Source organism: Solanum verrucosum, unplaced genomic scaffold, assembly GCF_900185275.1.
Source record: "Solanum verrucosum unplaced genomic scaffold, falcon-dt-bn FXZP01000235.1, whole genome shotgun sequence".
Classification (NCBI taxonomy): domain Eukaryota; kingdom Viridiplantae; phylum Streptophyta; class Magnoliopsida; order Solanales; family Solanaceae; genus Solanum; species Solanum verrucosum.
Window position 1 is genome coordinate 3,657,383 of NW_026019948.1, and position 16,086 is coordinate 3,673,468.

General features: G+C 32.9%; 2 protein-coding genes and 1 pseudogene across 2 annotated transcripts; 1 reads left to right on the forward strand and 2 right to left on the reverse strand.

The window, feature by feature from the left end:
- Positions 1 to 214: 214 nt before the first annotated feature.
- On the reverse strand, positions 215 to 5,664 carry LOC125813576 (protein TIFY 4B-like). Its single transcript, XM_049493053.1, has 9 exons — positions 5,441 to 5,664; positions 5,157 to 5,299; positions 4,877 to 5,025; positions 3,665 to 3,755; positions 3,408 to 3,570; positions 3,056 to 3,121; positions 1,853 to 1,916; positions 1,532 to 1,743; positions 215 to 743 (listed from the first exon to the last, which is right to left on the reverse strand). The coding sequence occupies exons 1-9, from the start codon at positions 5,556 to 5,558 to the stop codon at positions 730 to 732; spliced, it is 1,020 nt and encodes a 339-aa protein (XP_049349010.1). The 5' UTR covers positions 5,559 to 5,664; the 3' UTR covers positions 215 to 729.
- A 5,209-nt stretch (positions 5,665 to 10,873) lies between these two features.
- LOC125813634 (uncharacterized) lies at positions 10,874 to 13,894 on the forward strand (annotated as a pseudogene).
- Positions 13,895 to 13,911: 17 nt separating this feature from the next.
- On the reverse strand, positions 13,912 to 14,774 carry LOC125813635 (uncharacterized). The gene is made up of 2 exons (XM_049493105.1): positions 14,661 to 14,774; positions 13,912 to 14,355 (listed from the first exon to the last, which is right to left on the reverse strand). The coding sequence occupies exons 1-2, from the start codon at positions 14,772 to 14,774 to the stop codon at positions 13,912 to 13,914; spliced, it is 558 nt and encodes a 185-aa protein (XP_049349062.1).
- Positions 14,775 to 16,086: the final 1,312 nt, after the last annotated feature.

Sequence of the window (16,086 nt, forward strand, 5' to 3'; positions counted from 1 at the left end):
GCCACGTCAACAAAAATTTGGGGTGTTAACTCTTGAGGGTATTTGTGGTCTCTTAGGATAACAGCAGGGGCATTTTTTATCCCAAAATGTAATGAAGGGTATAAATGGTCTATTTCATATAGTTCGGGGGCAATTTTGACCCTTTTCCGTTCTATTTATTGCTCCTTAAGGGTGTGCTAAGTCAATACTGTACAAGTAAAGATGGACAGAGGGAGTACTAACCAACCAACCTTAAACCTTTTTAGTAAGTCAAGCATTTAAATTATTCCTAAGAATCAGTCCAAATAAAACTAGAATATGCCTTGGTAACCCAAGTACTTCCACTGTTCAGCCAAAATAATCTGTCTTGTTAGAGTGGAAAGTGCCGAGACTAATTACAACAGGGGTTCCACGTTAGCTCCTTGAGAACCAGTTCCAGCAAAAGGGAAAAACTCAACTGCCTAAAGTTCTACACTAAAGTGGGACTCTTGAGGCCTGGTGGCTTTCAAAAAGATTCTGAAATCAGAAAACATTGCATGACAAGTGGACTATTCCTGACTACTATTCTCTTCATTTACCTGCGGAATGATGACAGACTAAATACAAAGTGCTTCTGAACACAGATCCACAAGGAACAACCAACACCTCGTCATTCAACTAGGCAGAGGCTAGGACAGGATGTTACCTTCCAGACTTTCTGGCGCATGAAAATAAATTAGAAAGCAAGAGTGTTCCTCATCATCCCAGTTTTCACTCTTTACCATCTGCACAGCAAAAAGAAAAGTAATAAACTTTAACCATTTTAAGAATCTCATCTAGTGAAAGATACCACTTTCCAGAGCTAGCAACAGATTTATTTTTTCCTTATATATCGGATTATGAGGTTGGATGGAGCTCAAAGTTCGTACAATTATAAGAAAGTTCGAAACAAGAGGAATGTGCAAGAATAAAGAGGGAAAACAAGCAAAAACTACAAATATAGTAATTAAAATACGAATACTTGTGATGCATGACCTCAGGCAAAGAACGAAAATTGACAAGAATGACAGGGTTCCTTCATAAACAAGGATAAAATATACTCATGAGATAGGTCTATATATAACTATCTGTTCAGTTACGTTATTTGAGTGATAGGTCTATATCTTCATTTATAACCAATCACCAATTAACAATCACTTGGCATCTTGCAAGGTCCCCAAAGCTTCCATGCGAGGTTGGTTCGCTCAAAAGGAAATACATTCATTCAGAAAAAACTCATGTCAAGATGGACGTATAAACTTAGAAAGAGCAGATTAAGAGGTTGACACAGAGTTTGTGTAATCAATCAGATTACACAATAAAAACAACAACTAGCTCAGGGTTTAGAACAAACATTAACTTATTGCCCAACCTTGGAAAGTTTGCAGTTCTGATAGATCCCTAAAGCTCGAATGAAATAATTGGAGAGGCAAAATCTCAAATGAACTAATTTAGGGAGGCAAAAACAAGAATGTTCCTTGAAAGTTGAAATTAGAAAATCACTAAATATGGTTTGGTGAAAACAAAAACTCACTTTTGTCGTCGAGAAAACCAGAAGCATTGGCATCCATTTGGAGAATGTTATCCATTGAACCACTTGGAGCAGGTGCAACAGATAATCTAATAGCAGGCGGGGAACAAGTGTTGCTCCTACTTGAGAGCTCACTTGGGGTATGATTTCCGGTTCGATGGTTCAAATAGAAGTCCAAGCTAGCAGATGAAGGCATTCCCATCTTTCTCTTGAACCTTTTCATCTAACAGAGACGTGAGATACTGAAAAAGACACAAAAAGAAGTACAACTGTTCTCGTTTCTTATTTCCATTTTGAAATTGAGCAGTTCACTTATTGCAGTACCTGTCTTTCCGCTTCTCACGATATCTTTCCAGTAATGCTTTTCTGCTTACGTGGTTCACTGCTTCTGCATAATTGATTTTGGAGGAATGGGGGGAAAGAGAGATAAGAAAGAAATTTATGGAGAAGTAGAAATTAGAATAAGATGCTCGTGATTGCTTTGCCTTCAACTAGTTCTGTTAATCATCATATAAGCATTACCTACTTCAAGACTTGCATTAATTAAAGGCCATTGATCTATTATAATGCATGACAAAGAAATTAAAGAGTAGCAGATTGACCTTCCTAGCTTAAATTCTTTGCTTAAGTAAACTATCACAATATTGCCATAGAAAATGGTCCGGTTAAGTTGTGGGCTCCATGATTGTGTTAATAGTAACTAGAGTTTTTTTACTATAACAGGTGGTTAGCAGGAGAAATCTATGTTACTCAGACTTTTCAATAATGTCGAAGGGTGCATGTCGAGCTCCAAAAGTAGTGCATTTTTGGAGAATTAGACACGAGTGTGGCATCATTTTTGGAGTGTTTGAGCAACATAGGGAGAAAGGACTATTAAACCTACCCGTCTGCAGACCCTGGAATGCCACTCAATTTAAATGGCAAAACCTGGTTTATGGAAGAACCTTCAACAGATCAGTGGTATAATATTCTAAGCAACACCTATACTTGTTACCTTTTCCTCTCATCTTTTATTTTTTCATAATGATGGTGTTGGGGCCAGCTAAGTCACACCTTTGGTGCTCCTCTGGTTTTCAAGCATTATCATTTCAATAGTTGGGTACTTGGATTGGTTGTGGAATTTTAAAATCTTTCATATAACTATAAAGTGTGGTCAGGATGGGAAGTCTAGACTCTTGAATAACAATGGCTAGTAAATTTTTTAATAAGTTAAGGAATTATCTTACAATGGCAAGAATTGTCTTATCTTGTCCTCCGTTTTTCAGGTCCCATACTGTAATAGATAAGTTTTAATGATAGCTAGAGGACAGCAAGGCCAGATAATATGGAGAAAGAAAGTCATAGCCTCATACCACCCTGGGTAAATAATAACACCAAGTACATTGCTCAATTAAACTAAACAGAGGAGCCTAATATTACCTAAGTTTCAGCAAGGTACAATGAGAACTCCATTTTTCAGGGTTTCTTGGTGTGTGTGTGTGTGTGTGTGTGTGGGGGGGGGGGATTGAAAAGAACAAAAGAACTTGCCAGAATTGTCCTCATAGAAAGTGTTGCTTTCCTCCAAATGAAGGCGAGTCACTTCAGTTATTCTCCCTGTAAAATATCCAAATTATTATGTTCTGTAACACAAGGATACACCTCATCGAGATTCATAAGAAGTTATTTTTCATAGGAATTCATAACCTAGATGGAATTAAACTCACATGTGTCATTTGGCAAGAGGAGGGAGAGGGTGGGGATAGTCAAAACTATCAGCATTTTGATCAAGAACATTATAGGTTAGGTCTGTTTCTCAATTCAACTCACGCACATGCCATCAAAATCCCCAAATCATGGACTAATGTATTAACATTCTACAATTTCCATGGTAAGAACAAACCTGTTTGCATGGTTGGCATGAGCACCATAGGAGAATCTGGACCCATTTTAACATTTGCAGGTTGCAAATGGCATTCAGAATGTTGAGCTGCTCTGGTAGCATCCAATGGAGTTTCTGAAGGCACAAAGAGTGGGCTTGCAGCAAGATGCATGATTGCTTGTGCCTAACAAATATGACAGTGGCCACAACAGGAACAAACTAGTCAATTGTCAATATTTAAATTGTTGTAGTTCCGTCATACATCAAACTTAAGTTACCTTTTCAGCAGGTACATCATCATACACATTCACCTTGCCACAATAGAAGATTATCAATTGACCTGCTGATGCATTTCCCGAATCTGTGGTTCTGGACTCACCAAGAAAAAACTATTAGCATTTGAACTAACTATAATGGAATTTCTAAAATCTGTTTGTAAAGGTGCACGCACTTGCAGAATCACAACTTGCCTTGGGATGCCATCTTCAATAGAATAGTTTTTAGCATAATATAGAATCACAAGAGTAGAGAAAAAATAACTTCAGAAATCATAAGAAGGGAAAGTAAGCAAAACTAGTTTTATTATTTGAAGGAAACAGAGGAAGAACTTTTCCAACACGCTAAAGGATATATATATATATATATATGGGATAGATTTGTAAATGAAAGTATATACTACATAGGAACGAGATGAATAGAAGACTTAAATTGAAAACTATGAATGTACATAGTATGAGAAATATGATATTCTGACCTGCATGATTATCTTCTAATTTCTCACATGATAGCTAGTGAAACCATTAAAGTCATATTTTTAAGCTAATTCAAGAAGCCTAAGGGTTTTGGGTAAGGTAGTTGATAAAGCATAAATGATGATGATAAACCCTTTTTTTCTTAAAATCCTTGTAACACTCAGTCCATGCTCTTCAACATTTTCCAATTGTATATAGTGTGCTCAATAAAACAAGCCTTATAGGAGCAACAATGCAGTGCCCCTCCAGGATCTAGCAAGTGGTAGTAGAATTTGGGATACGACCAACAAAATACCAACAACTTTGTACACAAAATATTGTACCCAAAATAAAATGCACATCATTGGCAAGTAAAACCCCCTTAATGCCATTCAAAGTACAATCAAAGACCGAAGCTCTCAAATGAGACTAAATTTATAAGGTATTCGCATTTACTTGCTTGTCAAATCATCAAGCACAATTCTTGCACATCTTTTACAAAACCAAAAGGGACAGACAAATAAGCGAAAAATTTCATATTAACCACTTAATTAGTATTGTAATCTTTCAATGTAATATGGTAGGGACGAGCCAGCCGCTACTTAATGGAGTAGCAGAGTGGAACTATTATTCAATAGGAACAAAGCTTCTCAAAGACAAGCACCTTATTTAGTGGTAAGGAAAAGTAAAGAGCCATCCATTCAGCATATAAAAAGGTGTAATAAACAGCACAAACCATTTGAGGAAACGAAAATTCACCTAGAAGGAGTTAAGTTATTGACAACGGCAACAGAACCTGCAGCCTTATTGCCGGAAAGATCAGGTTTATTGGGAGGTTTTCTACCGTACGGCACCATTTCTTCAGCCGATTCAGCAAATTCTGCATCGATGCCCGTTTCTTTCTGGACCTACATTAGTTTAATTATTCAATAATTAGGCGAGTTAGTATGAAGTTAAGCAGCAGATATAGCATCATATTCATCACAGAACCATGAAGATAATCAAAAGAGGAAATGCAAGTAGATAAATCAAAACGCACTCGCTGTAAACTGGTGTCTGGGCGAGGAATGTGACGCCTTTTCCGCTGACCGGTGTCGGAGTCCGGCGTCGTATCTAACAACGCCTTCAGTGAAATCACCTGCTGAATCGCCTGTGATTTATTCCATGACGGCTTTCTCATTCCTACACGGAAACATATTCAGAAGACACAAAGCATAATCATCCTTCAAATTACTTTATTCGATTCTCGATTATCGCAACTCCAGATTATTTTAATGTACTGGCACACATATAGAGAGAAATAGAGAAAAGCGAAAAATGAACCTTTAGCTTTAAGATAACGTCGGCAATCTTCGCGAGTGAGCTGAGAAATGTCGTCATCGGTAAGTAGGTAGAGCGGTTTATCCAGAGGAGACTTGTAAACAGTTTCTTCCAGCGACATGATGTGAAATTCCGGTGGAAATCGGTACAATTTGGTTCGTCGGAGAACTAGAAACAGGAGAAACGTGTTTGACAGTGAGTTAGTGAGTGGTGCCGGGAGCAGAGGATTGGGGAAAAAAATGGCCGCGGCGTCGCCGCTTTAGTGTGTTGCTTTTTACTTTTTTGGCCGTAACCCATTTTGGGGAGGCAAGGCTGCAACCCCAGGTTGCCACGTAATCAGCGATGTCATTATTGAAAAAGTTAGCCCCCCATCTCGGCCGAGGGCCCCCCCTCTTTATCACCTCTATAGCTCTACTTCACGGCCTAATTTTTTTCCCCATCACATATTTGCTACTCAAAAACCTACTAATGTCAAACTCATTTTAATGTGTGTTGACTAGGTTCAAAAAAATAAAAGTATCTTGCTCATATATCTCTCATAAGTAATATTAGCTATATTTGGAAAAAAAATGTCCTAGAAATGTATTTATATGGTATTGAAAAGCTTGATTAAAATTTATGATTGAGCTTGATATCAAGTCAACGATAGTTTATGAAAAACTTTCACCAAGTTGAAAGTGCAACGTATCTCAAGTGTACATCTTTAAGCTATTCACTCAATCAATCCTTGTTTGAGAAGATGGAGTCCTTGAAAGACATCAAAGACTCATATGTGGGGTACTCAAGTTATGGAAGAGTAAAAAAGACCCATGTGTGGAGATGCTCAAGCAATGGATGATAGCTTGGAAGGAAGACGGGGAAGAGAAGGCAACCATATGCGATCACGTATGCACTCCAAGGAACACTTGTGAACCCTATATGCGACTGCATACCCCATTTGTGACCATAGTGTCGCATTGTGATTTAGGAAGATCGTTTATTGGGTCACTATAGTTATTTTTGCTAAGTTCATGTTGGGGTTATGCTTGTAAAGGCAAAACTATAAATACTAACCTAAGTTATTTTCATTTGATAGCTTTTGAATGATTAAAAAACTCTTTTTGAGTGTAGCTCCTCCTTTGTGGAATTAGATTAATGTTAGGTACTAGTTGGAGGATTCCTTATCTCATTACTTTGAACACCTCTTGGATAATTTAGGATTATATTTTTAGGTATGAATTAAAAAATTTCTTCCCCCTTGAATTGATTCATCTTTGATTGTAGATTGATAGATATACGTACACATCTTATATATTGATCAATCGCAATATTTTTTTTATCTCATCTAGATCACGATGTGACATTATATGCGAAGGACTTGTGGCTGCAAGTGGATTATGCGGCTGCATAAAGGGGTTGCAAACTTGCAATTGAGCTTTTCTCAATAGAGTTTCTTGTTGGAGTTATAATCCATATGAGAGTTGTGGTTGCATTATCTTCCACATCTTCCTTCCAAGTTATCTTTCATAGCTTGATCATCACCACATGTGGATCTTCACTCTCTTCTATATATCCTAAATATTCTTCCATAACTTAAGTACCCCCCACATGTAGGTCAATGGCTTTTTAGGACTTTATTTTCTCAATCAAGGATTGGATAACTTGAAGATGTGCACTTGAGATACCTTAAATCACCTCTAATTTGATGAAAGTGTTCCACGGACCATTATTAACTTAATTAATGTAAGCTCCATCATGGATCCTAATCACCAATGAGCTTTCGAGTGTAGTACTTGAAAATCATGAATAGTATTGATGGTGGGGGGAAATATATTAATGATTTATGTATCATATTTATTATTGGTTAGTGTTAAAAAAAATATCTAATATCATGTCACATATATTATATTAACACTCTCCTTGTTTGAAGGTTGCATGGGGCAAAATTGGGCCTGACAAAAACGAATATGAAAAAACGTTTGTGAAGACCCTAGGAGAATGAAAGAGACCATCATCAATGTATCAAGAAGAGATTCGAGTGCCTACCTGTATGGAACCGACACGTGGTTGGACATCAAAAAGAAGCTTCAATAAAGGAAAATTGTCTTATAGCTATAATTGATCATAATGACTCACCCTTAATAGCTCAATTATCAACTTTCAAGTAGCATGCTCACACTTTTTATTACCAAGTGCGTCGTCATTTTACGTTGAGGGGATAGTTTAATTTTCATGGCCTATATAAAAAGATCCTATAGAGAATATAAGGTATCAGAAAATTTCAAGAAACATTATTTTACTCTCTTTCTTCTTCCTTTAACATTTTTTATGGAAACAAGTCTTGTAACCTCCCCCTTAATTCCCACTTGTATTATTTCCTTTTTGCTTAAAAGATCATATTCTTGTATAGGATCATCATATTAACACTTTAGCTTAAAGTGAATAAATTTGATTTGACCTGACCTGATTCACTTGCCTTTAAATCTCTTTTCACCAACTTTATAGTTTTTCGGTAAATAAAGGCTATAGAAATATAGTATATGGATGCACATATATGCTAAACTTAAATTTGCATTAGCTATATATTCAGATAGTGTTAAATGTGCAAATCTAAATATAGTTATATCATATTTTGAGTATAAATTATATTAGTAGTAGTTTATATCATATTCATTATATTTAGATAGTGTTAAATATACAAATCTAATATATAGTATACTATGTTCTGTATATATTATATTAACAGAAAATATAAGGATGACGTGGAGGATTTTCAAAAAAATAAGAAAAACTTCTTGTTTGATAATGTGCTTCCTTAGTAGTAATAGATACCATAAAACTTCACTAAATTAATATTTGGTAAATTAATAATCTCTTTAATTAAGATAATATTTTTCTCCGATTTCAACTTGAGACAATGAAAAAAATTACTCATTTCGATAAGATAATAAAATAATATATTTTTTAGAAGACCCACTTTATAAATATATAGTCCCATTAGTATTATAAAATAATAATTCTTTAAAAGTACAAATATATCTAAGACAACGTAGCGAAATATGACTTTATTGTGTTTTGTTTTTTATGGAAATTTAAATCTAGTAGAAGCTCACCTCTAACTTTTCTTATTGCATCCAAGAGTTTCGGTGTTGTCTTTTCAAAATGAGTCATAAAATTATGAGTTCTAGATGCGATAAATGTTCCTTACACGTAAGTGGTTCCACAGGTAAAAAAAAAATTACAATGAATCATACACATATATTGTACTTTATGTATGATAACTTTTTTTTTTTGTGAATTCAACAAATATGATACATAATTTAGTAACATACAAATTTTGATGTATTCATTGTACTTTATGTATAATAAATTTATTTATTTTATATGAATTCAATAAATATTATGCATAAATTAGTAAGATATCATGAATTTGATGTAATCAAAATAGACCTTTATTGAATCTCAAGACTCTTTAAATCAATAAATATTAATTTATCGATTATATAATACCTCTACAAAATAATAATATTTTATGGTTCCACCTATATTAATTTAGTGAGGTTTTATTGTAGTAATATTATTACCGGAATGGAAAATTTGTAAAGACTAATTAAATTTACTAAAAATTCCTCGTATACCGTTGTATGACCTATTATATTTATAGTCTATTTAGCATTGTTGTTGGGTGTTCAAAAACACTAATTTTGATGAAAAACACTTTTTTTCAAAAATTAGGTGTTTGGCAAATTAGTAGAACTACTTTTAAATGGAAGCAGAAGCCGTTTTTCTATTGTTGGAAAGAAACTAGAAATTTTTGCTTCTTAAAAAAAGCAGAAACAAAAATTTATTTTTTCAAGACGAAAATATCCATTCCATATAGTGGCGGATCCAGGATTTCCATTAAGGGGGTTCCAAAAAAAAAAAGAGTAGTTCTTAAGATTTGGGGTTTGAACCACTAAGCCAACCTCTAATATTATATTCAGGAGGTTCAAAATCAATATATAAACATAAAAATTCTTAAAATATCTTAAATATACAACGTAATTTTTTATCGAGGGGGTTCGGGTGAACCCCTTGGCAGACTCTAGGTCTGCCCCTGCTTCCATATATACATATTTACCAATATATCTCTTATTATTTTATTAAGTTTGTTTAAGTTTCATTTAAGAATTTTATATTTTATTTTACGTTTATGTATTATTATTTTATTTATTATATTCCACATTGTTTTGCAAATTTAGGAAAAAGATAACAACAATATTTTTGCAAGATTAAAAAATGATTTTTTTTAAAAAAAGATTTTAGCCCTAAAAAAGTATAATATTTATTGAAAATCTGAATATGTACATTTTAATTTAATAAAGATCAAACCAATAATTATCAATATTTTAAAATGTAAAATCAAATTGATGTTAATTTAATTAATTTTTAATTTGAATCGATTTTTATCAAAACGTAAAAAATAAAAAGTTCAAATAAAGTGCAGACTGAAAAAGTCTTGGTCCGGGTCATGGAAATGATCTTTCACAATCGGGCTTCGGCCCACAATGAAAGGATGTGGGACCAAATCAATATATGGCTCCCTAATCTGCCACGTCTCCCTATTTTATTATTTAATTCATTTTACACAAAATAATTATTAATCTTTAAATTATTATTATTTTCTCATTAGATATGTAAATCTTTTTAAGTTATATTAAATTGGATAGGCTTATTCTAGTTTATTTGCAAGTTGGGTTGCTATACTTTAAGGCCCACATATTTATTTTGATAGAAAAGAAAAGGGAAAATTAGCAATTAAGTTATAATACTTAACATAATTAGTCAAAATAATAACACTTTAAAATATTTATTTAAAATGGTAGAACGATAATATTTTTATAAAATAATATGTATTCATATTTTAATATTTTAAATTAATTTTATTTATGGAAAGAGTCCTATATTGGACCAAATTATTTACCAATAATCGTTTAAAGTGAAAAAAAATAAAAAATAAAGTCAATACCATTAATCTTTTTTCATCACCATTCACGTTTCTTCCCCAACTTTCACGTTTCAAGTTTATATTTCTTCAAGGTGCTAAATTGTTGTTCATCAAGAAATTTTCTTTATTGTTAAACGAAATCTCTTTATTAATTCAAGCAGATTTCTCGGTTGGCAAGGAAATTTTCATTATCCATTTTGATTTTTTTGATTTGATGTTTAAACCACCGATTCTATACATTACGGATTTCCAGTCGAATTTTCCAATTTTTATGTGATTTGTTTAAATATTCATCATATATTTATGATTGTCAATTTTTTTTTGTGATTTTCTTTTAAATTTTCAGATTTTGTAGATTCTAGAAATTCATATATCTGTTTATTTCGTTTGATATTTAATTTTAATATTTGATAATATTGAAATTTATTTTTAGGGTTTTAAATTTTGGGGAAAACATCTGATTGTCTACAATGACTGATTCAATCAGAATTACTAGAGGTATCCCAAATAATATTCAAAATTTTGGGGAATTTTCCTCATTTGATTTGTGTATTACCCAAAGGTTGCTCGAAAATGTAGGATCTGCGGCTAGAATGACACAAGAGAGCTCTTTCAAAAAAAGGAGAGTTTTGTGTTCTGAAACCCCCGATGATTAAGTTAAAGATCGAAGTGATGAAGTATTACTTTATGGCGATGACGAGGTATTAAATTATTTTGAAATTATTTTTGTATGTTATGTCCATTCTTGATTTTGTGATTGCATGTTTATTGTTGATTTTATAGGATGAATGTACTTTAAACAATATTTGTATTTTTACTGTTTTTGTTTCAAACTCACTATTGTATTCATAATGTGTATAGCTAACAATATATTTTTCCCTATATATTGTTGTTCTATTATTCAGATATGATTTGTGTAAATTTTGCAAATACGAAATTTGTAAATTATATAAATTATTTGTGATGACAAATTTTGTATTTTATTAGCCAATGTATTTGTCCCTAACTAGTTGTATACTTATATTAGATAGTTGTATAATATATTGTATTTTTTCAGCACCTTTATGTATTCCAATTTATTAGATTTATAGTATGAGTTCAGTATGTATTCTATTTTTGGTTTCATATTAATTTTTTATCTCATTAATATTCATAAATCAGAATGAACATTCAAGTTTTCAGAATGTTTTTCACTTTGTCGTATAGGTAGTTTATCTTATTATATTTTGTTATCTAGAAATAGAATTATATATTAGTATTATACAAGTATGTATTCATTTATTTGAACATGTGTAGACAAGTGAATTTTATGTCAAAAATCATCCTACAAAAGCTTCAGATATCCAATGTGTCTTTAACAATGACATAAAAACTGACTTGATTAGAAATTTACATGAGAATGTATATAATGTATTTTGCAAGAGCACTTGTTTTGGTAATTACATGCAAATGCATAGATGTTGTGCTGCGGACAAATACATAGGTGTTGCAGGGCTTTATAACTCAATTGCAGTTCTCATCGAGCATTTGTCATGCTTGTTAATGGATCTGTGCTTCGTTTCACTTTAAGAGAATTCACTTTGATTAGTGGATTAAACTGTGTCAACGAGGAAAAAGATTTCAATTTTGATACAAAAGAACCAAATAGGTTGATGAAACAGTATTTTGAGGGTGTTAAGTTGATTTGAAAAGTAGATATAATGGAGAGTTTTGAGGAAAAAGTGTGGGGTGATAACGATCAGGATGACTTGAAGTTTGCCATCTTATTCTTCATCCAAACAGTTATTTTTTTCTGGTGAAAGATTAACCAAAAAAGTTCCTAGATTACATTTTGATCTGGTTGAAAGCGGTATGTACAATCAGTTTCCATGGGGTAAAAAAGTGTTCTACTTGTTGATGAAGAGTTTGAGCAAGAAGTTAGATAGTGAAAAACAGTTTTACAAAATTGGTGGCATGTCAGTTGTCATTCAAGAATGGTTATATGAGTGCATTTCAAGGATCGACTTCCAGGTTGCTCAAAAGGTTGATGACCACATTTCGAGGTTACTCAACTGGCAGACGGCCAAAGTGAGTACGAGATACAAGAAACTAATGAAGAACATATTCAGTGATGTGAATAACAAGGTACTTAATTGATATATGTATAATAAAAGTCAATTTGTATAGTGTTATTATTGTTTTTAGTATAAATAGTAACACAATCTGTTTGGTTCAGTTTAAATTCAGGAACATTACTCCTAATCAAAGAGAACTTGCAATATTGCAATTGCCATCGGAGGGTATCGAGAATCAAGGTGAAGTTCAGTATGACTAACTAGATGAGACAATAAGTCATAGTAAAGATTCTGAGAACCTCCTCCACAAACAATAAAGATCAAAAGAAAAGGAAATGTTGGTTCTTCACCGTCGCCGGTTAAAAAAAGGACAAAGAAGCAGTTGACTGATTGATCCAAACAGGCAGCACAAAAGCTGGAACCTCGTGTTATTGTTAAATTGACGGTGAAAAAGGATATTGTATTTAAAAAGGTACCGAAGAAACCTAAGGTTGTTTTAAAGCAGACTGAATCTGTATCTACAAATCAAACTAATACAACATCGAAGGATTCTGACATTCCAAGAGCAAGTGGATCTGAAGAGCAAGTCTGGATGAAAGAGCTGTCTGATTTCAGAAAAGAGGTATCTACCATTTATACATCTTTCTTAGTTTAACACTTCTTAGCATATTGAATTTTTATTAAGCTACAATATTATGTCCTATTTTCAGGTTAAAAAAGAGTTTGTTGACATTCGCAAATTGATCAATAATAACTTCAAGACTGTTCTGACAGCCATTAATTCTAAACATACTGAGCAGGAGGTTCGTTATAAACAAACAATATGATGTAATGTATTTCAACTAATCATTTTTTAATGTATTATGTTGTAATATTACACAGGTTAGACATTCTGGTGATCCCATTGTCCCCCCAAATTTAAACGATGAATCCATCTACTTCAATTCCTGAATCTCCATCAAATCAAGTGCAGGTAGTTCAACTTGACAAATTGGAATCTGGGAATTTGGAGGTAATTGTAGTTTTTTAGTTAATTGCATCTTTTATTAATTTGGTTCAATATGAATCTATATATTTATCATTTTTTATCAAATTGTATACATGACTATTAATACGGTGTATTTTACACAATTTGAATTTATTAACCTTAAAAAATTTGTATCCATTAACATTTGGTTACATGTTTCTTCGTCTTTCTATTTTCCTGTTAAGACTATCAACATTCCAGATGGCAGTGATACCAAACTATTAAGCCCGAGGTAAGTCAAATTTTATATTGTATTTTCTACTCAATACATATATATTCATTATCCTTTATACCTATTAAGTTTATATTTGTATATATGTACATACTTTCAATGTAGCCGTTTCGATCAAACTGTATCCAGCAATCTTAACACGATTTTATGCTTACAATTCCACTCTAATAAGATATAAAATTGTAGCATCATTAACTAAACAATATGCGGTCCATTCCTACATGAACGCCTATTGTGCTCCTTAAACCCACAAGTACCACGAGAATTCTTGCTCTTTTTTCCAGATAACTCGCTATACGCCTTGTCACGATACTTCTTAGATGGCCTTCTAGGTAGCTTTTTGTGCTTTGGAGGCCGCACTCTGTCATCCTTAATATACTCAGGTACATTCCACTCGTTTTGATTAGGTAAGGGAGTAATTGGAATGTTGTATGTATCCAACAAGTTACTTGGCTTGTACATGTCAGAACAATATGGTCCAACATCAAAATGTTTCTTATTTATAACAGTCCAAGCATGCAAACATGGTATTTCATCCATTTGAAACCTCTTGCAAATACAAATTTTATTTTTCAAACAGACAATATATGTTCTACCTTCGTGATGAGCACTGTACACATAGTGATTTGATGGTACAATCTGCAACAAAAAATATAAATCAGCTATGTTTATATAATGTTGATAAACATATAAAATATAAAAACATACCTTCATACGTAATGATGCTTTTCATTAGAAACAAGCATCTCTTGAGGTTTACCACAAAATGTGGTGAAAGTATGTGAAGAAGACGTATGGTTTTTGAAATTCCATCTTGCAAACATCTGTCTAACTTCCTCAAGAAAATCGTATACTGATAACTACCTTGCTTCCACCAGACAAGCATTTATGCACTCAACTATGTTTGATGTCATAACAAATTCTTGATCAACTGTTGCATATACCCTAGCCCATTTTTCATAACCTGCCGATTCCAAGTAATTCTTTACACGAACATCAACTTGTTCAACCTTTTCCATCAGTTCATTGAATTCAGATTGTTTGTATGCCTTTGTCATTGCATAAAACACTTCCGAAAGACTATTGTGACTTTTTAAATAGTATTTTCATATTTTTCCACAGATGCCAAGTGTAGGCATAATGAGGGACTCCATCAAATACCCTCGAAACTACCTTTATAATACTCTCATTTCAATCAGATACAACACACATGTTGTCTTTAACTCCATGAGCGACTTTAAACTGTTCAAAAAACCAAGTCCAGGATGCATCATTTTCCGAATCAATAATTCCATATGCTAGCGGCAATATATTTCATGTATATAGAACATTAATAAATTTATTACTTCATAAAGAAAAATAATTTTAAGAATCGAATCAAATTGTATCTATTATAAATTGAATACCTACTCCATCTACAGTACTCACAGAAACATATGTACCATTATACGTCCCCCTGAGATGGCTGCCATCAACTACGACAATTGGTATACAATTTTCAAAACTTTTTATGAACGGGAATAGAGAAATAAAAAGATACAGAAATTGATTTTCATCGATTTCTTCATCCTTATATGTGATCCAGGGTAGGTAGTGTCCAATATGTATAAGTAGCTCGGCAATTTACTATAAGATCCAGATGGTGTCCTCCTTAAGGAAATTACAGCCTTTTTCTTAGCCTTCCATGCCACTGCATAAGATACATCTACTCCAAGAGCAAGACTAACATTTTGTTGTATATCTTTTGGCGTTAACTTCCTTTTATGATCAACTAATTTGGGTTGGATCATACCTCCAACAAGATTGCTTGTTGCATGTCGTTGATCATACACCTTATCTTTCAATGGACATGTGTGCTCATCTACGAATTTTCTAATTCTAAACATTCCAGATTTATTGATACTTGATGACTTCAACATCCATCCACATTTCTCAGACACACAAACAAGTGTATAACTGTTTGAATATTATACTATCAAAATTAGTATAATACATATTAAATGTTGATATTATGTAAAAAACAAATTGAGAATACAATAATAAAAGAAACCCACAAAATACACATACCATGTTTGACTTGATCTACCTTATGTTTGTTGTTTGTAATAATGTCGCAATTCATATAATCGCTATTGTTCAGCACACTAAGCACTAATGTTTGTGTATCAACTATATCTCTCATTCCAACTCCATCTTCCAAAATATTTCTATCAGTCAATTCACAATCATTCACAAATACATATACACATTGAGGATACTTTGCTAATTCCTTGTTATCTTTCTTCAAAGACACATACACCCTCACACCCATGTCGTTGTGTATTTCCAAAGGTGCATTACTACCCTCTATTTTATACTTAAGCTTCACAC

Excerpts from the sequence above, each read along its gene's own strand:
- LOC125813576 (XM_049493053.1), bottom strand. The coding sequence starts at position 5,558 with ATGTCGCTGGAAGAAACTGTTTACAAGTCTCCTCTGGATAAACCGCTC. Across the intron at positions 5,026-5,156 it reads CAGACACCAGTTTACAGCGA|GTCCAGAAAGAAACGGGCAT; the intron begins GTGCGTTTTGAT and ends AAACTAATGTAG. Across the intron at positions 3,571-3,664 it reads ATGATGTACCTGCTGAAAAG|GCACAAGCAATCATGCATCT; the intron begins GTAACTTAAGTT and ends CATATTTGTTAG.
- LOC125813635 (XM_049493105.1), bottom strand. The coding sequence starts at position 14,774 with ATGACAAAGGCATACAAACAATCTGAATTCAATGAACTGATGGAAAAG. Across the intron at positions 14,356-14,660 it reads GTTATGAAAAATGGGCTAGG|ATTGTACCATCAAATCACTA; the intron begins GTATATGCAACA and ends TTTTTGTTGCAG.